General features: G+C 38.9%; 1 protein-coding gene across 1 annotated transcript in view; it reads left to right on the top strand.

The window, feature by feature from the left end:
- The window catches only part of LOC126163020 (sterol O-acyltransferase 2-like), a 255,222-nt gene that overhangs the window by 204,077 nt on the left and 25,461 nt on the right, over positions 1-25,684 (top strand). Inside the window, exon 9 of the mRNA XM_049919890.1 lies at positions 20,332-20,566. Within this exon, the coding sequence (XP_049775847.1) occupies positions 20,332-20,566 (235 nt within the window). The remainder of the gene's footprint in view (positions 1-20,331; positions 20,567-25,684) is intronic.

Below are 25,684 nucleotides of genomic sequence, written 5' to 3'. Positions count from 1 at the left end.
CAGAAGATTGTAAAAAATTTGCATGTGTAAAGATTTCTTTTTTTTTTTTTTGCTATGAGGCAGATTTTATCTTTCCTATGAATTCTAGATAACTCCCAAATTTCTAAATTATTCTGTCTTTCCTATCATCTGTGATACCTAGTTGGGGTCTAAGCCTCCAGGTTTTCCGGGGTTTCCCTGTGAAGGCCAGTTCCTGAATAGGTAGACCTGATTAACAACTATATAAGTCCATCTTCCCTGGTTGTGTACATGGGATGCGGGTATGCCCCAGTACACGTGAAAGCAACAGCTAGGTATCTAGGTAACGAAGATACCAAATCTCTTTCAATTCTTGTAATCAAAAATTCTTACTAACTTCTTAAAATTTATAGGAACGTATGTTCCACAAATTCTAACGAGTTAGCTAAGCCAATAGTTAGCTCGCAAAGTGGATACATATCAACTTTGCTCACTGCGAGGGGCGATGTAATGTCTCTTGCAGCCGTCTCTCCATGATATTTTCAGAAATTTTATAAATTGTATAACTCAGTGCATATCTCGAAATGTCTCTTCTTATCTTACCGATTATCAATGCAAAGCAGTTTCAAGCCCAATTATTCCTTGGAGCGTCCATTTACTCCATGGAATAGCTTCTCCGCTATCTGTTTTCTCTTACGAAAAGAATAGGGGACTTCTTGCCGATTAGTCGTGAAAGAAGGATGTATATGTATGTATTGTTGAGCTAGTCGCCATCTTGATGAGATTCTGTATGAGAAGGAATTTAATACATGAACTAAACTAAAGTAAGTGTGTTCGCGTATTATTTAACTGATTATTATTGACAGTGTCTGCTTACTTCGCTGTGTTGCACGGGATCAGTGGGAAACGTCTGATTTACACTGGACGAACCTGCCGTTTTGTATGCTCAAGATATCCAGTTACTTCAAATAAATAGGCTAACACGGTCTTACCAGCAGATCTCCGGTCTTCCCCATGTGATCACCGAAAGTTAATAATTATTACAAATGTTTTCAGGAGATCGACTGACAATTTTTGTCGCACCGAGACTTCGAAATGGCTTCACTACCTTATGGAATTTAAGTTAAGCTCAATTTAATCAGGATAGAACAGTATTGAACTGTGAGAATGTGATAAGCCTGCTTTGTGAATGAAAATTCCCTTAACATACGCATGTTTTTACTATCCTGATCAGTGAAGCTAAATCAGGCTGGTGTGAGAGAGGTTTTAAAATTTAGATCACACACAAAATATATTAAAGAGTGATAGAGAAGGTATGAGAATAAGAATGCCAGATGCAAATGGACAGGGTAGGCAATCAAAAAACTAATTGGTGCCTCACTTAAGGTCCGTAGGGGGGCTGGTAATTATGTGAACAGGGCCAGACAAGGACATGATGGGATGAGTAATAAAGTCAGCAAGGAAAATAGGGAAATTGGGATATGTCATATGGATGCTGTCTTAGGAAATGAAAATCTATGGGGGGGTTAACAATTACAGAAATACAGATAAAAGATATAAGAGGAAGAAAGTGAACAAGGCTAATATCAGCAATGAACAGTGTGAGTTTTCCATTGATGACATGTTTAAAAGGGAAGAGAAATTACAAGCAGAGGAGGACAATATTGGTTTTTGTGCAGCAAAATTCATTGAAAGATCAGAGACAGAGGTCGTTTCATCAAAAGGGGAACAGAAGTGGAAATGGAATTAAGGGGCAATGTTCACAGTAATAATGGGTGTGATGAATGGGTAGAGATGTCTATTGGAAATAGTATGGAGAATTGTGGAAAAGGTGAGGAGAGGGTTATTCAGTGTGATGTAAAGGCTAATATGAGTGGTGTATTTGATAATGTGGAAAATGCTGGTAAATTTCCTACTGATAAGGTTACTGTGCTTGTGGGTGCAGGTGTTGACTGTGGTAGTGATAATGACTTCAGTGTGGATATGGAAATGTGTAATGATATGGAGAATGTTGCTGTAGGTTGCCCAGAAGATAAAATTGAAACCTATGTTTTCTTAACTGATGATGCAAGCCTGAAAGATGTTAATTGTGGTTGGTTAGGAAAGGAGGAGGATGATTGTGATTTGAGTGATTGGGTGTCCTATGCAAAATTACATAAAGCTTTGATGCCTGAAGAATAGGGTAAAATAAAATTTAAAATTGCCAGAAAATTGGAAGAATTTAGTGAAGAAGAGAATGTTGAGTTTGCTATTAAGGATCTGTTTGTAGGGGATACTGATGTATGTTTTGGAGAAAGACCTAAAGATATTTGCATTATGCAGGAGGAAAGCAGGAATGAAGTAGAAAGAGATTTATTACAGGAATTAGGGCTGAACAGAGTAGAAATAGAGGTGATACAGCCAATAATTGATATCAATGTGGAAGGAGCTACAGATATAGAATTATTACACTCTGGCTCAAGTTTATCTGCAATCTCTGAATCTTTTTGGCAGCAAATTAAAGGTTTAGGATTAATAGAATTACCAGTTACAGGAGTCGAAATTAAGACAGAAACTGGGACATGTAGCAAGCCCATCAGCAGGGAAGTATTACTGGAATTTAATAGTAAATTCCAGTAATACTTACTATTAATGAGTATTGTTTTGATATTAGTTGCTTTGTGGTGAAGGGTTTGGCATTGAATGTAATTTTGGGTATGGACTTCTTGTACAAGTATGACTGTAGCATTTTTGTAAAGGACAGAGTGGTAGAATTTGATGCTGGTGGAAATAGACGAAGAATAAAATTTAAAGGGGAGTTAAAAGGAGGTGAGACAATTACTCATGTACAAAGGATATAAGAGGTAGGTGGTGAGAAGTGCACTGAACAGCAAATACATGACAAAGTAAATGAAATGGGACATTTAAATGAGGAACAAAAGGTGCAGCTTACAGATTTATTGTGTAAGCATAAGCATGTGTTCTCTGAAAGACCTGGAAAAGATTTCAGTTATGTTTTGAGGGTATTGCCACATGAAGGGATAAGGGCCAAACCTTATCCTATAGCAATAGCTAATAGAGAGGCTGTAAGGGGAAGGATACAAACGATGTTGAAGTGGGGCATACTGGAAATGGGGAGGAGTGAGTATTGTAATCCAATAGTAGTGGTGAAAAAGAGGGATGGTTCTATAAGAATAGTATTGGATGCAAGAAAGCTAAATAAAATAATAGTCAAAGAAAATGATCAGCCAGAGAACATGGATGAACTGTTGCAAAAATTTTATAGTGTTAAAATTGTCAAGTGTTGATTTGACTTCAGAGTTCTGGCAGGTGCAATTGGCTGAAGAGAGCAGAAAGTACACTGCTTTCTTATTTGAGGGCAGGACTTATATGTTTACAGTTGTGCCATTTGGTTTATCAATATCTGTAGCAGTTTTTGTAAGGGCTTTAAGTCATGTGTTGGGTGATGAACTAATGAGAAAATTGACAGTGTATGTAGATGACATTTTGATTACAAGTAGCAATTGGCAAGAACACTGTCAGCTGTTGGAGGATGTATTCAAGGCTATATCTAAAGGGGGATGACCCTTAAGTCAAGTAAGTGTGAATTTTTTAAAGCAACATTACTATTTCTCGATCATCAGTTAACTCCTGATGGCATTCTGCCCAATAAAGAGAAAATCAAGGCTTTTGTTGACTGCAAGGTGCCAACAAACAGGAAACAATTGAAATCATTTATAGGACTATGTTCATTCTACAGGAAGTACATAAGTGATTATAGCCTGAATTCCCCTAACTTATGTAGACTATTAAAGAAAAGTGTAACCTGGTGCTGGACATCTGACTGTGACAAGGAATTTAAAGCCATCAAGAATAACTTAAAAATAGCAAAATTTTGTTCTATCCAGATTTGTCTTTGCCTTTCTGTATTGGGGCTGACAGCTCAGATTATGGGATAGGGGCAGTGCTATTTCAGGATAGGGTAGTAGATGGGAAGACCAAGCACAGGGCAATCACTTTTGCAAGCAGAATGCTGTCCAAATATGAATTAATGTATGGTATCTCAGAGAAGGAACTTTTAGCCATAGTTTTTGGATTTCAGAAGTTCAGGATATATGTGGAAGGTAGGAAAGTGATTGTTTACACAGACCATAAGGCTCTGAGCTATTTACAAGAATGTAAGCTGTTAAATAATAGACTCGGGATGGGCCATGTTTCTGCAGCAGTTTAACTATGAGATAAGATATATTAAGGGCACAGACAACAATGTGGCTGATGCCTTATCAAGGTTACCTTTCATTGGAGAAGAACATGAAGGGAATGGAGACGAGAAAGAACTACAGATATTGTATATGAAAGGAGTGGGTGGAGAGAAGGAAATCAGATCCATCTGTAAGTACATGAGGAGACTTCAGAATGGGGACTAAACTTTGAAGTTTATCAAAACAAACTTTTGAAGTAAAGAACATGAAAAAATAGCTAAATATTATAGAACTTATAAGGGTGTTTTATTTAGACAAAAAAATTTGGACAAAGAGGAGTGGAAGGTATGTTTTGCAGATGAGCATGTGGAAAAATTAATCAATTACATCCACCTTAGCCATGGGCATTATGGGGCTCAGAAATCTTTGGAAATACTGCAGGACTATTAGTTTTAACAACATGGCCAGGAGAGTAAAGAGACAGCTGGCTTCTTGTGACAAATGTCAAAAGGTGAAGTATAATACTATTGCAGTACAAGGAGAGATGCAGAATATTGTTCCTAAAAGAAATGGTGAACTGCTGGCTATTGATTTATTTGGGAGGCTGCCAACAGGTCGAAGGGGTGTAAAGTATGTTCTTCTAGCTGTTGATGTACTCTCAAAGTTTGTAAGGCTGCATCCACTGAAAAAGGCCACTAGCCAGAATATAATTAACAAGCTAGAGAAAGATTACTTTGTGAATATTATAAAACCAGAGAATGTTCTGTCTGATAATGGAGCACAATTTGTATCTAGTGTGTGGGAGAAGTTTATGCAAAGATCTGGGATAAAGCACATAAGGATTTCAGTGTATCACCCTGCGCAAAACCCGGCTGAGAGGTACATGAGGGAGCTGGGTAGGCTAGGTAGGACATATTGCAGTAAAAGCATAGTACTTGGGCAGAATAAATAACTGTGTTTGAGGATCTTATGAACACAGTGAAGAGTTGTGAGACAGGATTCTCACCCTATGAGCTCATGAAAGATATCAAGCCAGACAATCTAATAGCAGAACACATAGATTTTCCTCCATCTCAAGGCTTGACAAGTCTAGAGAAGATGCAGATGGCCAGACAGCAAATGTTAAAGAAAGGGCATGAGAGACAGAGGAGGCATGGAGAAAGGTATAAGACAACAAAGTTCAAGGAGGGATATAAGGTGCTGGTGAGAAAAAAAAATATCCAGTGACATTGATGGCGGAATCAAAAAGTTATTTGAATTATACCATGGACCCTTTGAGATAACAGGTTGTCCACACCCTAATGCATGTAGGTTGGTATATCCAGTGTACAAAAAGCCATTTGGACTGAGGAATGTAATGGAGTTGAAAAAATGTGGCAAAAGAATAAAGGATAAGGACGTGAGTCTCATGTATACTATTGCCTAGCTAAAAAAAAATTGTGGTATGACTATGGTATGCAGCTATAAAAATAAATTTATTGGGGGCTATGCATAGGTGTATTTATAATTGAAGTATTATTTGTGTTACTATGTATGTTGAGATGCCACTGTTGGTGGTCAACAAACTTCATTACTGTTTGTATTTGCAATAAGGGAATCTGTTGTCCAATGGATTTGCACAACTGGTGTGGGTGTGATAGAAGCCTTGTTGAAAGTCATATGGGAACTGAAACCTACTGGATATATATGGTCTCTATTTCTGTATAAATGTGTGGAGAGTATAGGAGGGAGGAAATCTGCAAATAGTTCGTTTAAAAAAATAGTTGAGATTTTATTAAAATTGCTAATGTATCTGTGGCACCTGGTGTTGATACTGGCGTGTGGGGGTAGAATTGTTGCTGGGACAGTCATGTAGGGCAATCACTAAATATGCAAATTGTAGAGGCATATGGGAAATAATTAACTTGCTTATTATAAGATGTCTCCATGAAGTGAGGGAAAGAACACAAATGGCTAAGTGAATGCTTGTAAAAGTTTATGACCTTGGTGAGTTTGTTTGCCATTTATGATTGAATCTAGTTAGCCATAGAAATGGCATAAAAGAATGGGTTTCAAGATATTGCCAAATATTATGTGAAAATTTATATAGGAATTCATGGAAAAAAATTGAGCGTTTTTTTGTACAGTGATATAGCTGTATGGATGCTTAAAAAATATAAGATCTGCATCTGGGAATAAATTCTCTTGGTGCGGGGGGTAGAAGTGTCGGAGCTCCTGATCTGGGAACATTTGAAGGGTGAAATAGAATATATTTAACTATGCCATGTTTGTGTTTGATTTGTGTGCATGTTTGTCATTTGTACAAACCTCAATAAGGACTGATCAGTGAACACAGGATGTTCCTGGGAGGGTTGGATAGCCTGACTCCTGGGAAATGTGGGTCTGCATGTCTAGGCAAGATTTATGAGGATTTTATTAAATTTTGATAGGATGGCTTGGCTAACGAGAGGAAGCACAGTACTGCTGGCTGACAAGTTTGGAAAGACTGTATTCCAATGCATAAACCTGTGAACACAAGGATCTGGTTACAACAACTTCGTACAACTTACAGAAACAACTGTGTAAAAAGTGGAAGTGTTAATGTTCAGTGAGTGTGCAACCTACATATAGACTAACATGGGCATTTATTTTGCCTGCCCAATCAGACTCAATAGGAGACTATCTAATTGTATATTTGAGTTGGATACATTGTTGGATTATGTATGTATGTATGTTTTCTGATGACAGTACTTGCACTGATTAACTCACCACTATAACACTGTTCTACATGTTTTGGTGCCATTATAGTTCTAATTAAAATGTTTAATATATAAAGTAATATGGGTTCACTCCATTTGGTGCTACTTCATGTTGCCATTATTAAGGTAATGTCTCCATGAAGTGGGGGTATGTAAGGTAACAGGGGATAATATGGAACTCTTTCAAGTAATTTAAAATTTAAAGCACAGCAGCATAGATAATATGCTGGGCAAAATAGACCAGAAAATACTTGTTTTGTGTTTTGATGGGCATTGTAGTTCCGTTGCATAGAGTTTTGGTTTTCTTTAAATTGCAACGAATTATATAAGTGTGGTGATAATTTGTAAAATTATATAATGTATTTAGATTTAAGTATTTAAATATTATGAAATATTGTAAACGAATTGTGGCCATGTTTAGCGATTATTTAGACTACTGTGGTGTCATGTGACCTGACTCAGGACTGTGGATATGAGCGGGAAAATCGGGGTCTTTTGTCGTTGGCCGTTGTGGTGGCGAGTTGGGAGCGGCAAAGTGCCACGAGTGCAAGCATGGACGCCAGGGTATGCGAAGGAACAAAGTGAAAGTGTGTGGGTGTGAGACAGTGTACAAATTGCACAGATTATTATTTGTGAACTTAAAAATGCATGGCCACAACGTTAAAGTGTTTGTTTTGAATAAATAAGTTTGTCTGAACGTGTATAATTAAATTCATTGCTGTTCAAAAGCCAGCCAATATCTGACTAAATAATAGGGGCACAAAAGCAACTGTTTACTACCAACCCCCTTTGCAGATGAGCCACGTGAAAAATAGGTAGTAAACGAGCCCGAGTTCAGTTGCAATCTCATGATTTTGTTGCAAAAATAGGACGTGAAGAGTGGAGATATGAGCTGAATGTGACATTGCAGGGAAAGGGGTTGTTTGCTCATGAAATGTGGACACGTGTCAAAGCATTTAAAACAAAACTAGGTCTGTTTGCAAGGCAAGCAAATGAAGGCAAATTTTGTCATTTCTCTTTACTAGGGAAACAGAAAGTACCCATTCAGCTAAGATTAGGGATTATCTGCAGAGTTTAGAGGCTGAGTTTACTAAAAGATTTCAGGATTTTAAGAAAATTGAGCCTCAATTTAATATTTTATTGGATCCCATCACTGCTGATATTGACACTGCACCACAGGAGCTGCAACTCGAACTGATTGACATGCAGGCAGATCACGCAGTGAAAGAAATGTTTAGTGCTGTAAATTTGGTTGAGTTTTATAAATCTTTGTCAGCTGAAAAATTTCCATGTATCAAGAAATTTGCAGGCAAAATGTTCTCCACATTTGGATCGACGTATATTTGTGAACAAAGTTTTTCTTGCTTGAAAATCAACAAGTGCAAATACCGATGCTGTTTAACAGACAGTAATTTGCAGGCTATGATGAGAATATCAACTAGCAGTCTGACTCCTGATTTTTAAAAAAAAATTGTGGAAAATTGTGATAGGATGCATTTGTCCCATTAAACTTGTTTCAAAATTTATTGTACTTGGAGATGATATTAAATTAGCAAAATAAATTAAATTGAACACATCTATCTTATTTGAGGATGTCAGAAGGAAAGAGGTACAAGTGACTTTAGTCTTATCAAAATTATAAGAAGTATACTTATACCCCTTTGCTTCTGACTCTTTCATTTGTATCTAATGATTTTTATGATACCTTTTATGAAATGTAAAGCTAATTAATCATATCTCATGTAAGGAAACTTGTTATGTAATGCTGGTACGTCCTGTTTGTTTGTTCTCCTATGATGGAAATAGTGTTTCCAGATCCATGTCACATAACAAATTTTATTTCTGTATGTGCAAAGAATATTTTGTGAAAATTCAGCCACACGTTGGTTACACCCTGTGTAGTTGAAGCATTGAGTCACTGATACACAGGAAACAAGAAAGAAAACATAACAAAACTTCAGGATAATATCATTCCTTAGAGTTAATCAATATAGCCCCCCCCCCCCACACACACACACACCACACCCAAAAACAAAGTTTCCCAGCTGACTACTTTGCCCTGGTCCTGCATTTTCACAAAGGTGAGGAATTGCCAGGTAGTGGGTGAGAGGATAAAAAAGATAGGGAGAAGCAGGGATGGGTGGAAAGAAGGGTGGCAGAAGCATGGGAGGAAAGGCAGAAGTGGAAAAAAGTAGGAATATGGGACTGGTGAGCTCACCCTGGCACAAGCAAGGGGAGTTTTGTGTGCCAGATGTTGAAGTGGAGGAGCGGACTGGGAGTGGGAGACAGAACAAAGAAAGAGGCGGACTGCGTGAATGAGAATGTAGACCAAGTGAACTGGGAAAATGTGGACAGGGTTGAAGGTAAATATGGGACAGACACTAGTAGGAATTGAGACCAGGATGATTGACAGATGTGTCCTCCTATGAGTAAAATGCTATACTCTTAACATGCTGTGGGAGTTTATGTGATTGATTTTACTGATGTGACAAGTCCTTGATTTTAGGTGTCATATTTTTACAAATGGATGTACAGATTGTTCCTGAAATATCTCATGTGGAGATGTTACATTGCTTTACTGACTGTTTGCTAATGTGAAGTTTGTTTCTTGTCCTTCTGGAGAAAGTGGTTTTAAATCTGTTGAAACCATGGTTAAGGTTAATTGAAAAAAAAAAAAACATTTATTGCAACTGATTGTCTGTCTTATTTACCAGCCATTCTGTAACTGAAATGCACCCATGTTCAAGATAGTGCTAAAATACCGGGTGATCAAAAAGTCAGTATAAATTTGAAAACTTAATAAACCACGGAATAATGTAGGTAGAGAGGTAAAAATTGACACACATGCTTGGAATGACATGAGGTTTTATTAGAACCAAAAAAAACAAAGTTCACAAAATGTCTGACAGATGATGCTGGACAGCAAAACGTCATTGACTGCGCATGACAATCGTGTATAAAAGGAGCTGTAATGAGAGAGAGAATCAGATGCGCCAGCAGTCACAGCACATTGATGTTACCTGAAATGACGCTTTTAGTGAAGCTGTATTATTAGAATGGGGAATGTGCTAGTTCAGCGTTACTATCCTATCACCATAGGACAGGGATTCGAATGGGTAAAGGTCCGTTGACAAATGCAGCTGCGGTGAGCATGATTTCGAAGTTTGAAGCCACGGGTTGTTTAGACGATAGACCCCATAGTGGCCGACCGAGCACAAGGTGTAATGCTGCTGAGACAGTTCAGGAAGAAATGGAGACTGTAGCGGGTTCGTCTATGCACAGGGAAGTCAGCGCTCATGCAGTCGCACCGGCATTCCATACACTACTGTTTGGTTGGCCCTAATGCGTACCCTCCTGATGCTATCCGTACAAAATTCATCAGCATCATGAACTGTTACCTGTTGATTTAGTGAAGCGGAGGGCATCTGCGGTGTGGGCATTTCAAAAGATGGCGGAAGATGACGATTGGTTGAGTAACGTGTTGTGGACCAATGAAGCTCATTTCACGCTCCAAGGGTCTGTCAACACCCACAACTGCAGAATTTGTGCTACCGAAAATCCAAGAACTATCATGGAAACTCCATTGCATGACGACAAAGTCATGGTATGGGTTGGATTTACCACATCTACCATTATCGGGCCTTGTTTCTTCGAGGAAATGCGTGATTCTGGTTTTGTAACTGCTACCGTGACGGGTGAGAGGTACACCGATATGTTACAGAATCGCATCATCCCCAGCCTTGCCGGTAAACACCTGCTGTAACATACGATGGTTATGCAGGATGGTGCTCCACCCCATATTGCTAGATGCGTGAAAGATCTCTTGCACACATTGTTTGGTGATGATCGTGTGCTCAGCCGCCACTTTCATCATGCTTGGTCTCCCAGGTCCCCAGACCTCAGTCCATGTGATTATTGGCTTCAGGGTTACCTGAAGTCGCGAGTGTATCGTGATCGACCGACATCTCTAGGGATGCTGAAAGACAACATCTGACGCCAATGCCCCACCTTAACTCCGGACATGCTTTATAGTGCTGTTCACAACATTATTCCTGGACTACAGCTATTGTTGAGGAATGATGGTGGACATATTGAGCATTTCCTGTAAAGAACATAATCTTTGTGTTGTCTTACTTTGTTATGCTAATTACTGCTGTTCTGATCAGATGAAGCACCATCTGTCGGACATTTTTTGAACTTTTGTATTTTTTTGGTTCTAATAAAACCCCATGTCATTCCAAGCATATGTGTCAATTTGTACCTCTCTATCTACATTATTCCGTGATTTATTCAGTTTTCAAATTTATACAGACTTTTTGATCACCCGGTATTATTAAAACCCTATTATTTGTGATTATTTTGCCCATAAAATGCATTTTCATTGGAACAAAAATGTGTTTAGACCTATGTATTGCATGAACATGAGAGAGAGTTAGCAAAAGATATTTTACACTGACCTTATTTCTCATTAAATTTGTAGTTTTTTTTCCCAGCTCACTCTTTGTAGGGTCAGGATTCCATTAAGCTAATGCTGCCAGGAGGCATCCAGATTTGATTCATTCTTTCATCAACTAAGAAATACTATGTAGTAGGAATCTTTGTTCTCTTCAAAATTATTTTATTCCGTCTTTCGTATTTTTCACAAATTGACACACTTCTTGACATGAATTACTGAAACACACCATCAGAGTGCAGGATAACAGAGCGTACATACTTTTCAAAGATATGTTAGGTGATTTATATATTTGAAAAATATTTGTCTTTTACCAAAAAATTGCAAGTGGAAATATCAACAATGTAGGAATACATAGTGGCTGTTATTGTAAAGATGACACATTAAGTTGCAGACAGGCACAATGAAGACACTCACAAATATGCTTTCAGTCACAGCCTTCATCAGAAAAAGAGAAATGCTCACCATTCATTCACACAAGAAAGCACACCTCATGCACCCATGACGGCCAACTCCGGCAGCTTGAAGCAGAATGCAACTAATTGAGATATCACCTCCATAATCAGAATCAGTAATGGTAAGGCCGGTATTACACTATCAAATTTCTTTGTCAAAGATTTGATCAAAGATATGATCAAATATTCCGTCAAATATATTTGACAAAGATCTTTGACTTAGCGCTAGAAGGAGTATTACACTGTCATCAAATTTTTCGTCAAAGTTCAAGATGACTGACAACAACTTGTTATTAACCGCAGCAGTTGCACGTACTGCAATTGCGTTGTGTGCATATGCGGAAAAGAAGTGGGGGGGAAAAATGGAACCATACATATGAGGTTGACAATCTTAAATTCCTGGGATTACAAACTGATAATAAATTCAGTTCGGAGGAGCACACTACAGAACTGCAGAAACGCCTTAACAAATCTGTATTTGCAATTCGAGTGTTAGCAGACATAGGCAACATAAAAATGAAAAAGCTTGCATACTTTGCCTACTTTCATTCCATAATGTCATATGGTATAATATTTTGGGGTAAATCTTAAAGTCAAACAAAAGTTTTCAGAGTCCAAAAGTGTGTAATACATATTATTTGTGGAGTAAATTCACAGAAGTCCTGCAGAAACCTCTTCAAAGAACTGGGTATACTAACTACTGCCTCTCAGTATATTTACTCCTTAATGAAATTTGTCCTAAATAATATATCTCTTTTTCCAACAAACAACTCGTTCATACATACAATACCAGGAACAAAAATCATCTGCACAAGGACTTAAAAGCACTTACTTTAGTTCAAAAAGGGGTCCACTACTCAGGAACACTCATCTTCAATAATTTGCCAGCAAACATAAAAAATTTAGTTACAAATAAAGATCAGTTTAAAAGGAGCCACCTCCGTCTACTCCATTGACAAAATTTTTAATAGAAACAAATGATGTATTGTATTTATTCATTCTATTAGTACTGTTATTTCAGCTTAAAAAAATTGACGTGTTCCACATCCACAAGGATCTCCGCAGCACGGATCTATGGAACGAAAAACTAATCTAATCTGGGTGAAGCCATGGTTTTTACGACGACACGATAAAAGCATTCAACAAAAAAACTTGTTACATGAGCTTACAGTGGAAGACGTCAAGTCGTACATCAATTACTTAAGAATGGATGAGCATACATTTCTATATGTGCTCAGTGAAGTGTATCCTCATATCACAAAGCACAATATTCACTTAAGAACTGCTACATCTTCAGAAGACAGGCTTACTGTAACACTCCGATTCGTTGCTACAGGAGAGGGTTAGTCTCCAATCTTCTTAATCTATTTTTGTATTCAGGGTGCCTCATGTTGTAAAGCGTCTCATCAGCTTCAAACGTCTCTATTAATTTTGTAGTCGTCAGCACACACCAATTGTATTTACCAGTAATGTTTATAAAAAAACTACAGACGACAGAACGCTGCAGCGATGCTAGTGCTCCATGTGGTAACATGTCACATTGCAGTGAACAGAAGACAAGCGATTTACAGAATGAGATTTTCATTCTGCAGCGGAGTGTGCGCTGATATGAAACTTCCTGCCACATGAAAACTGTGTGCCCGACAGAGACTCGAACTCGGGACCCTTGCCTTTCGCAGGCAAGTGCTCTACCATCTGAGCTACCGAAGCACGACTCACGCCCGGTACTCACAGCTTTACTTCTGCCACTATCTCGTGTCCTACCTTCCAAACTTTACAAAAGCTCTCCTGCGAACCTTGCAGAACCAGCACTCCTGAAAGAAAGGATACTGCGGAGACATGGCTTAGCCACAGCCTGGGGGAGGTTTCCAGAATGAGATTTTCCCTCTGCAGCGGAGTGTGCGCTGAAATGAAACTTCCTGGCAGATTAAAACTGTGGCAGAAGTAAAGCTATGAGTACCGGGTTCAGATGGTAGAGTACTTGCCCGCGAAAGGCGAAGGTCCCGAGTTCGAGTCTCGGTCAGGCACATAGTTTTAATCTGCCAGGAAGTTTCGACAAGCGATTTCTTTGATCAAATCTACACCGAGGTCCTAGATTTGATCAAATATTGGATGACATTTGACAAAGTTCCTATTACACCATCAAATATCTTTGACAAAGATATTTGACAAAGAAATTTGATAGTGTAATACTGGCCTAAGCAGTAGTGAGCCCCCATCAAAGAATATACCAAACTTCCTTTTAGGTACTGAAAAATGTGTCTCACCATTTTCTATTGACCAACCATTGTTTGCTGCTTCCATTTCACATGATAGCTGCATTCTGGTCCAAGCTGCTGGAGTCGGCAGTCACTCGTGCATGAGGTGTGCTTGCTTGTCTGAATGAGTGGCGAGTTTTTCTCTTTTCCTGACATAGGCTGTGGCTGAAAGCTTATGTGTAAATGTCTTTTAATTGTGCCTGTCTGCAACTTAATGTGTCATCTTTATGGTAAGTAGCAATCTATCTTTCACTACATGGTTAGCAGGTAATATAGTTTCTTAAAGATTTTATGAATAATTATGAAAAAAATAAGTATTGCTGTAACACTAATTTTACTCGTTCATGGCTTCAAATATAACTAAAGCACATCAAAAATACATAAATAATTCTTTATTGTTATTATTGTGAATTATAAAGTATCAGGTTTTTTGGCACATGGCAAAACAGTGTGTTGAACAGTTTCATTACAGCTGTAATGACATTGCCAATGTAAAAATATTCTCTCTCTCTCCTTCTTTTAAGTCCACTTTAAAATCAATGAAATTTATCCAGCACATACCTGTATAAATCATTTTCGCATATCTTCATACACTTCCCACCCACAAAATTTCTTTAGATGTGTTAACAGATGGACATCGGAAGGTGATATAACTTATCAATAAGGTACATGTTCCTACTACTTGTAATTCAAATTAAACAGTTCCCATCTTTGGGGGCCATGTGCAATGACTTATATTTTCTTCTCAATAGGATCCAACTTGCTATTTATGCATTTTTTTTCATCCACATGGTGCAGCAAACTGGGATATCATCCAAATTATTGCTTTATCAATAAGTTAAGCTAAATCCCATGAAATGCTGGCTACAGCAGTCCCAGCAGATGTGGTTGTAGAATATCCAACTCTTTTATGGTGTTTGGCCTCTGACTTAATATGAAAGCAATTGTAGATACACACAACATAAAAATTTGTTTCAATTCAAAATCTGTAAAAACAGGATTTCTTCGATGAAAGCACAGCCAATGTCATCTAAGGCTCATAAAACATTCCATATTTTTTTAATATCTCCATGTGTAATTCTGACTGGATAAAAGTTGATAGTCAGACTATTTAAGTAAACATATATTATTTATTTTGTCACAAAACATGCCAGCTGCATAAGCATCAGACATAGCCAAATTCATGGTGGAGAACATTTTGTTCTGTGTAGTGTCCTTACAATAGAAGTATGTAAATTTTTCTTCAGTGTAAATTTGTGCAAGGAGTCATACAGTGGAACTTGCTTTAAATGTTCACTTCACAAAAACAAAAAATCATAATAATAAAAAAAATAAAAAATAAAAATGTAATACAACTCACACTGTGACTAAAACGTCAGAAAGTCATAATTGGAATCAATCAACTTCTAAAATATCTGTGTGTAGCAGTGGAAAATGGAATGATCACATAGGCTCAGTCAAGGCAAATCATGTGGCAGACTTCAGTGTGTGGTAGAATAATACAGTGTCTACAAAGGAGATTGTTTACAAAACACTCAAAAGACCCATCCTAAGACACTGGTCAGATGTGCGATAACCATACCAATTAGGATTAATGGAGATTCTTAATGTATTCAGAGAAGGTCCCCAGTTTGTTTGACCCATGGGGGAGTATCAGAGATGGTAAAAAATGAACTGGCAGACACCTGTACATAAACATAAACTATCTTGGAAAGTGTACTTACAACATTGCAGGAACTAGCTATAAATGATGAGCAGAATCCCATACATATTAACTGCATAGGGATCACAATGACAAGATTAAACTAATTATGGTATTCACTGAGGTATTTAAACAAACATGTTTCCCATCTTCATATATGAATGGATCAGGAAGAAGCCCTAAAACTGGTACAATGAAAAGTACTGTCATTGCCATCACACTGGTTTTCAGAGTATGGATGCAGACACAGTAAACAGTTGAATTTTAACAGTCCTTACTCATAAAATAATTTCATATTTGCTACGATCAGCATAAAAGAAATGCGGTGTGTATCGTGCATAAAGTTTTCTCATAGTTAATTATTCAAGTAAAATACTTTTTTCTGGTATTCCATAGACATCTATTATAGCCTTAACTTTTGATGTCCTAAACCACATTGCACATATCCTTTATGTTACCATCTATTGTTGCAGATTATGATGTCCTTCATATGGATAATCGTCAAGAGAAGTATGGCCATATGTTATTTTAGCTATTCCAAAAGAGTAGACTTTGTACAAACCTTCGTCAGTTTTGGAAGAACTCTGTTGGTGGTAAACCATTGAAAACAAATTGGTGTGCAACCATCTGAAGGGATCACAAAACTTTTAAAATCTATTTAAACATAATTTTTCTACAGATAAATTTGAGTTCTGTTAGCAGCCATTTTGAATGACCATGTTATCAATGGGATATTAAACTCAGTCATCCTCCCTTATCAAGCCTTCCTCTCACATCTTGACAATGATTTTTGTAGTCAGATGTTGTAGCTACTCCACGTTACCTTTGGTGCCCTCAGTAGCTGGCATCTGTTCTTTTGCTACTTGTAGCTGGCTGAAAACTGCCGGTGATGAAAGTACACTGATCAGCAGGAACATTATGACCACCTACCTAATAGTGCACCTTTGGCATGGATAACAGTGGTGACACATCATGACATGGAAGCAGTGAGGTCTTAGTAGGTCGCTAAAGGGAGTTTCTACCACTTCTGCACAAACAGATACACAAGTTACCTAATTCCTGCAAATTCCAGGGAGGAGGATGATGAGCTCTGACACTATGTTTAATCCCATTCCAGATGTTTGATTGGGTTCAGATCTGCTAAACTGGGGGACCAGCACGTCAATAGGAACTTGCCAATGAGTTCCCTGAACCACTCCCATCACGCTCCTGGCCTTGTGACATGATGAAATATCTTGCTGAAAAATGCCGCTGCCATCAGGAAAAAGGACTGTCATAAATACATGGTCTGCAATCCTTGGCCGTGATGGTGCCTTGCACGAGCTCCACTGGACTCATGGATGCCCATATGAGTAATCCACAGAGCATAAGCTGCCAGCTTGTCTCTGTTCCGCAGTACAGGTGTCAAGGAGCTCTTTGCCTGGAAGATGACGGATTCGCATCCTCCCACTGGCATGATGAAAATATCAGAATTCATCAGACCCTGTAACACTCTGCCACTGCACCAAAATCCAGTGGTAATGACCACATGCCCATTGCAGTTGTAGTTGCCAGTGTTGTGTTAACAATGACACATTCATGGGTCATTGGCTGTGGAGGCACATTATAGGGAATGTGTTCAGATATACTTGTACTCTGCCCAATATTAAAGTCTGATGCTCATTCTGCCACAGTTCACCATCTGTTCTGTTATACCAATTTGCCTGGCCTACAGTGTCGGACATCGGTAAGGAGGGCTAGCCACCCAACACCACGATGTCGGGACACGGTTTACATCTCAGTTTTGCCATGTGTTAAAGCCACTCACCACAGCACTCTTTGAACACCTGACAAGTTATGCAGTTTCTGAAATGCTCTGCCAACCCTCAGGGCCATCACACTTTGCCTTCGGCCAAATGCAGATAGATCACATGCTTTCCCCACTCCACACAGACACAGCACACTCACTGACACTGTATGCACTGTGCACATGTCTGATTAGCAGTCATTCCTTGCCAAGTGTTGCTGCTATCACCAAGCTGACATCTACAGGGTGATTCAAAAAGAATACCACAACTTTAAAAATGTGTATTTAATGAAAGAAACATAATATAACCTTCTGTTATACATCATTACAAAGAGTATTTAAAAAGGTTTTTTTTCACTCAAAAACAAGTTCAGAGATGTTCAATATGGCCCCCTCCAGACACTCGAGCAATATCAACCCGATACTCCAACTCGTTCCACACTCTCTGTAGCATATCAGGCATAACAGTTTGGATAGCTGCTGTTATTTCTCGTTTCAAATCATCAATGGTGGCTGGGAGAGGTGGCCGAAACACCCTATCCTTAACATACCCCCATAAGAAAAAATCGCAGGGGGTAAGATCAGGGCTTCTTGGAGGCCAGTGATGAAGTGCTCTGTCACGGGCTGTCTGGCGGCCGATCCATCGCCTCGGGTAGTTGACGTTCAGGTTTCATAACTAACCTTTTTCGTAGGACTCTCCATACAGTTGATTGTGGAATTTGCAGCTCTCTGCTAGCTCTGCGAGTCGATTTTCCTGGGCTGGAAACAAATGCTTGCTGGATGCGTGCTACATTTTCATCACTCGTTCTCGGCCGTCCAGAACTTTTCCCTTTGCACAAACACCCATTTTCTGTAAACTGTTTATACCAACGTTTAATACACCACCTATCAGGAGGTTTAACGCCATACTTCGTTCGAAATGCACGCTGAACAACTGTCGTCGATTCACTTCTGCCGTACTCAATAACACAAAAAGCTTTCTGTTGAGCGGTCGCCATCTTAGCATCAACTGACGCTGACGCCTAGTCAACAGCGCCTCAAGCGAACAAATGTACAACTAAATGAAACTTTATAGCTCCCTTAATTCGCCGACAGATAGTGCTTAGCTCTGCCTTTTGTCGTTGCAGAGTTTTAAATTCCTAAAGTTGTGGTATTCTTTTTGAATCATCCTGTATTATGAGGTTGTCGTCAACTAGTTCGACATAGATGTCTTCAGGGATGAACTCATGGGCATCGAGAGTGATGACTGCCGGGATGCTGGGCTGAGGAGTAGCAAATGGTCTGTTGGCTGGGGACATGGGCATCATGGACAACGTGTGAGCTGGCTGAATTCATAGGGCATGAGATTACAGTGTCGTGGAGGACCCATACTAGTTCGTCTGTCTAGGGAGACCATCATTTTCTTATTGTTGAGAACAATTTTGAAGGCATGCAGGCCATGCCTAGCAACTGGAAAAAATCCAAAAATATGGTGCCTGTACATCTGGCTGGACGGTGTCATTGCACAGCATGACGTATTTGCAGTCTGATAGCACTTTATATCTTATGATTTGTAGAAGGTGTGCGCTCCCACTGACATTGTTAGCACTGAAATCTAAGTGAGGAAACATTCCCCCTCTCATGTCCCTGTTCCCCATGGAACATCATGGCCATCAGCTAACTTATTGTCTAAAGAATGTTTGTTTTCAGGAAAATAATCTGATTTGACGCACATGTCCAGGGTTCTCAAGGTTTTTATTTGGAATCAGCAACTTAAGTGATGGCAGGCCTACTGCAGTGATATGTCAAGTTAATTAGTTACACAAAAATGACATCTAGAACAATTTAATCCACAACAGTATATGAATTAGTTTTAAATGATGAAAAGAAAAATTACTCCATTCTGTGCATAATTAAATGAACATGTATACTGCTTATGTTAGCTTTGGCATACCCTGAGCTACATATTCACTTAGTCAGTATAGTGTAGCAGTAGCTATCACGTCTTCAAATGAAGCAATTGTATAATGATTGAATTCACGATATCCAGTGATTTAGGGCATTTATACAACAAGTTCGTTTATTTGAATGGATGCGTATAGGGTCTGAAGATGGCATAATGAAATGCCAAAACTGGTAGTCTTCACAATAAAATAAAATAAATACATTATATACTTTTATTCAATACTTTACTATAGCATGAGCTTCTGGAGCAATATAGCTAAGGTCAAAAAAGTATTTATTCTACAGAAGCTCACAATAAGAATATTATGTAAAGTTCATAACTTAACATCTTACAGTAGTCTCTTCAGGGCTGTGGGGATTCTTAATTTGCACGATGATACACATACTTTCTCATGGTACCTGTGGTTAATAATTAATGTGAACTCACGATGAATTCTGCAATTAACTACCTCAGTGCTAACAGTAGAATAATTTCCACAACTACTATCCATCCCTATCCAGAATAATGTTTCTTAACTCTTATTGTGAAGGCCTGCTTTAGGTTGCCACTAGACATCACACAGAAAATTGAATATCAGCAGATACTCAAAAAATGTGAGGGAATAGCTCATTGGCAACTCTTTCTGCAATTTAGCAGAATATTTGGATGCAAGGATTTACAGCTACATGGAGTGTCAAAAAACATTATCAAGGAGAGATACATGTGGGTTTTATTGGCAGCAGTAAGAAACTGAAGGGGTGGAAAAAGAACAAGAATTAAAATGTGAATGATAGTACGACCTTGTGTGTGTTTTAACATAAATAAGTGTATAACTGTGCTACGCTGATTACAAAGAATTTTTATTTTTATTTTCAGGACTGGTGGAATGTTAATTCCTATGGAGCCTACTATCGGAACTGGAATGTTGTTGTTCATGATTGGCTGTACACATATGTGTACAAAGACCTGAATGAGCTGCTAGGTGTCAAAAGACGAACTCTTGCTATACTTGCTGTTTTCTCCCTGTCTGCAATTATCCACGAGTACATTGTCACATTCATGTTTGGTTTCTGTTATCCAATGCTCTTCATGGCCTTTGAAGTATTTTCAGGTTACTATCATCTATGTAACTATATATTATCAGTTAGGTCTGACTTTGTCTGAGAGTTCAACATTGTGAAAAGTTTTAAACAAATATACCTTCACTTATACACAGGTTGGCAAAACTTAAGGATGAAGGTAACTTTTGTATGTTGCATGACTGCCAAGTAACACAGCTCAATAAAATTTGTACCATATATAGAAAGAGCTACTACAGTATGTTACAGAAGCTAATAAAAATAAATATGCAATAAGATGAATATGAATGACACTTTAATTCAAAGACAATAATTACACTGAAGTCATCAGTTTATGATGGTCTCCTGGACATTACAAAACACAGAACATGGTTCGTTACAGGGTGGGCGATCGCCATGGGCAGTAATGCATGCTCTGTGATGTGACCCCCACAACAGCCATGAGGTCGGTTAGGAATACTTGTGGCAGGGCATTCCATTCCGCCACCAGCACAGTTGATAACTGCTGGACAGTTTTTGCTGCATGTGAACATGCTGCAATGCATCCTACACATGTTTGAAGGGATTTAAGTCATGGAACGGGCAGATCAGTCCATTTCTCTTGTTTGAAGAGCTCAACCACATGTGCTGTTTGATGCAGTCACACATTGACATCCATAACAATGAAGTCTGGGTTAAATGCACCCCTGAAAAACTAGTGAGTGTACCAGGTTCAAAGATTTGGAGATCTGTAAGCCCATGCAACATTATCCCTCCCCATACTATAACAGCTGGACCACCAAAACAATCATGTTCAACAATGCTGGTGTTCTGTTATATGGTGATATTTGGGAGCACACAGTTCATCCAAGGGAATTGTTGAACATGATCATTCTGAAGGCCAAGTGTTACTGTGTGGAGAGGAATACATCTGCATGGACATATTGTTTTCCAAATCGTAGAATATGGTATTCTTACCAGTCAGTGTTCTGTAATGCTACTCCCACATTTGCATGTTTTCTGGGCAACATTCAGCCCTGACATCATATTTATGGATGAAAATGTGTGTCTTCATCAAACAGCACAAGTGGAGGAGCTCTTGGATCGAGAGGATATTTGCCAAGGGGACAAACCTGTCCGTTCCCCGAGCTAAATGCCATTAAACACATTTGTGATGCATTGGGGAGATGTACTGTATTTACTTGAATCTAAGCCGCACCTGAAATTTGAGACTCGAAATTCAAGGGGAGAGAAAAGTTTTAGACCGCACCTCCAAATCGAAACAAAGTTGGTCCAAATTTAGGTCAAATGGATGAAGATACAACTACAGTAATTTAGTTCTAGTAGTAAGCTCAGCAGTTAAGCTTTACCAGATAGCCATTGCTATGCGTCAGGCACTGCGTCCGTATTTATACGGGGACCCTTCCTTTTTGTGTGATTCATCAGGTTTGAATCGATTGCTTATTTTGCTTTGATCTGATAAATGCTGTTCTCTTTACGGCACTCTAAGCTGAAAATGCATTATTGCATTGTGTCATGCATTGTTTGTCGCATTCTGGTAATGACTGTTTATTACCTGTCGCCGCCTGCAGCATGGCTTGCTTTTGTGCGCGCTATCACCTCTTACAATTAAAAAAAAAAAAAGGGGGAGAGAGAGAGAGAGAGAGAGAGAAATTGTCTCACTAGCGAAACAATGGCAAGAGACTGATATATGTTGTTACTTACATTGCTGCTTCCTTTGATAAAGATAAAGAACAACCAAATAATAGACTGCGTATGACAGATGATGTTCGCAACGCGAGTTTAGCGAAAATTTTTCTCCATTTGAAAATCTTTGCAGGTGCCTCTTTAGTACATTACATTCTGCACAGAAATTAGTCATCTTAGATTCAAAAATCTAGTCAGTTGCCATGCTTCATTTCTGACTGTATCACTATTCAGCATAAGAATAATACAAATATAAACATGACAATGCTATGTATATTCTTCCACGTTTGCTGTTGTCTCACTCAAGTTTCGTAGTTAATTCAGCAGACAGGATTTAAATGAGATAGCAGCAAACATGAAAGAATACGTGGCATAATGTTTACATTCATATTATTCTTATTGTGAAGAGAATACAGCATGTGATTCACGATTCATAAAAGTTCCTGTTAGAAACCATCTCTTGTCACAGTTAGGAAAAAATTCCGAATGTATAGTTGGCCCACATTGACATACATCCCAAACAGTCTTGCCAGTCGGAGCAGATTTTTAGTGATAACTTCAAATGCAGAGTGTGTTGTTGTCTTCAGTCCGTAGACTGGTCTGATGCAGCTCTGCACGCTTTTCTACCCTGTGCAATGCAGAGTAGCAACACTTATAAAATAAGAATGAAAATAACTTAGAAATTAAACGCTGAAATTTAAAACAAAATTTTATTAGGTTTGTAATACACCTTATACGAAATGTTTAAAATATCATGATTCTGAATCAGTATCACTCTATTCTTTGTTGCTCATTTCTTCATACAGAGCATCATCCTGCATACTATCTAGTGCCTTGGAAATCAAAAAATTTTTTAAATGCTTGTGGCACAGTCTGATTTGGAACACACTTCCATGCATCATAAATCCATTGGCACACTTGCGACAAACTTGCGCGTTTTACACGTCCTGTTGGTGTCAGTTGTCAATCGCTTTTCATAAGCCAGTCTGTGTACATGCGTTTAAGCTTGTCCTTAAATGATTTGTTCAAACAGACTTCAAGTGGTTGCTGAATTGACGTTATTCCACCTGGAATAACTGCCAAGTCCATTTTGCTTTCCTCTAATTCTCGTTTTACTGCAGGTGTTGTATGGCCTCCATACACATCTAATACCAACAGCATTGTGCAAGGACAACGATTCCACACACGCCTAATCCATTCCAGCACCATGTCCTCCAAAAACCACCCACACGGCAAAGACTACCAAATCCACCGGTTAGTCCCTCAGCCGTTAGGGGTAAAACCCAATGGGACTCGGGGCAAGTAAGGCTAGCAACCTGCTTCCCTGGCACTTTAAATATGATGCTGGCAACAATCAGAGCAAAATGCCTCGGACCTTTGGAGGTGACGGAGTCCCACCTCTAACTGACAAACCAGGGACTCCTAAGATACGACTTGGCAAACAAATGGTAATGAGATGGGGAGCTATTAATATCAATGGGGGCTACTCTGGGAAGAAGGTAGAGCTGGCAGAGGCTGCAAGTAAGATGGGGCTGGACGTTTTAGCTGTTAGTGACATTCGGGTAAGGGGTGAGAAAGAAGAGGAAGTGGGAGAATACAAGGTCTACCTGTCAAGAGTCAAAGCAGGAATAGCACAATGGGGTGTAGGGCTTTACATCAGGAAAGAAATGGAACCCAGCGTAGTTGCAATAAGGTATGTAAACGAACAACTGATGTGGATAGATTTGACAGTGTCTAGCAAGAAAATTAGGATTGTGTCAGTATATTCGCATTGTGAAGGGACAGATCAAGAAAAGATGGATAGTTTTTATGAGGCACTCAGTGATGTACTTGTTAGAGTAAAGGACAAGGGCAGTGTTCTGCTCATGGGTGATTTTAACGCCAGGATTGGAAATCGAACAGAAGGGTATGAAAAGGTTATGGGTAAATTTGGAGAGGATATGGAGGCCAACAGGAACGGGAAACAACTCTTGGATTTCTGTGCCAGTATGGGCTTAGTAATCACAAACTCCTTTTTTAAACATAAGAACATTCACCGGTATACTTGGGAAGGCTGGGGAACCAGATCTGTCATTGACTATATAATAACAGATCAGGAATTCAGGAAGGCTGTGAGGGACACACGTGTATTCAGGGGATTCTTTGATGACACTGATCATTATTTAATCTGCAGTGAAATTGGGATTATGAGGCAGAAAGTGCAGGAGGTCAGGTCCATATGTAGGAGGATAAGAGTGGAGAAATTTCAGGATAAGGAAATCAGGCACAAGTACATAACAGCGATCTCAGAAAGGTACCAGTTAGTTGAATGTAGTCAATTACAGTCATTGGAAAAGGAATGGACAAGGTACAGGGACACAGTACTAGAAGTGGCTAAAGAATGTCTTGGAACAGTAATGTGTAAAAGTAGGATGAAGCAAACAGCTTGGTGGAATGATACAGTCAAGGTAGCCGGTAAAAGGAAAAAGAAGGCGTATCAAAAATGGCTACATACCAGAACCCAGGTAGACGGAGAAAGTTATGTTGAAGAAAGAAACAAAGCCAAACAGATAATTGCAGCATCCAAGAAGAAATTGTGGGAAGACTTTGGAAACAGGTTGGAGACTATGGGTGAAGCTGCTGGAAAACCATTCTGGAGTGTAATTAGTAGTCTTCGAAAGGGAGGTAAGAAGGAAATGACAAGCATTTTGGACAGGTCAGGAAAACTGCTGGTGAATCCTGTGGATGCCTTGGGCAGATGGAGCGAATATTTTGAAGAGTTGCTCAATGTAGGTGAAAATACGATCAGTAATGTTTCAGATTTTGAGGTAGAATGAGATAGGATTGATGATGGAAATAGGATCACATTTGAGGAAGTGGAAAAAATGGTCAATAGATTGCAGTGCAATAAAGCGGCTGGGGTGGATGAAATTAAGTCGGAACTCATCAAATACAGTGGAATGTCAGGTCTTAAATGGCTACACAGGATAATTGAAATGGCCTGGGAGTCAGGACAGGTTCCATCAGACTGGACAAAAGCAGTAATCACACCAATCTTTAAACATGGAAACAGAAAAGATTGTAACAACTACAGAGGTATCTCTTTAATCAGCGTTGTGGGCAAAATCTTCTCATGTATTGTTGAAAGGAAAGTGCGAGTATTAGTTGAGGACCAATTGGATGAAAACCAGTGTGGGTTTAGGCCTCTTAGAGGTTGTCAGGACCAGATCTTTAGCTTACGGCAAATAATGGAGAAGTGTTATGAGTGGAACAGGGAATTGTATCTATGCTTTATAGATCTAGAAAAGGCATATGACCGGGTTCCTAGGAGGAAGTTATTGTCTGTTCTACAAGATTATGGAATAGGAGGCAAACTTTTGCAAGCTATTAAATGTCTTTACATGGATAGTCAGGCAGCAGTTAGAGTTGACGGTAAATTGAGTTTATGGTTCAGAGTAATTTCAGGGGTAAGACAAGGCTGCAAC

Source organism: Schistocerca cancellata, chromosome 2 (assembly GCF_023864275.1).
Source record: "Schistocerca cancellata isolate TAMUIC-IGC-003103 chromosome 2, iqSchCanc2.1, whole genome shotgun sequence".
Classification (NCBI taxonomy): domain Eukaryota; kingdom Metazoa; phylum Arthropoda; class Insecta; order Orthoptera; family Acrididae; genus Schistocerca; species Schistocerca cancellata.
The sequence above is the reverse complement of the archived record's forward strand: the minus strand, read 5'-3'. Positions and strand labels throughout refer to the sequence as shown.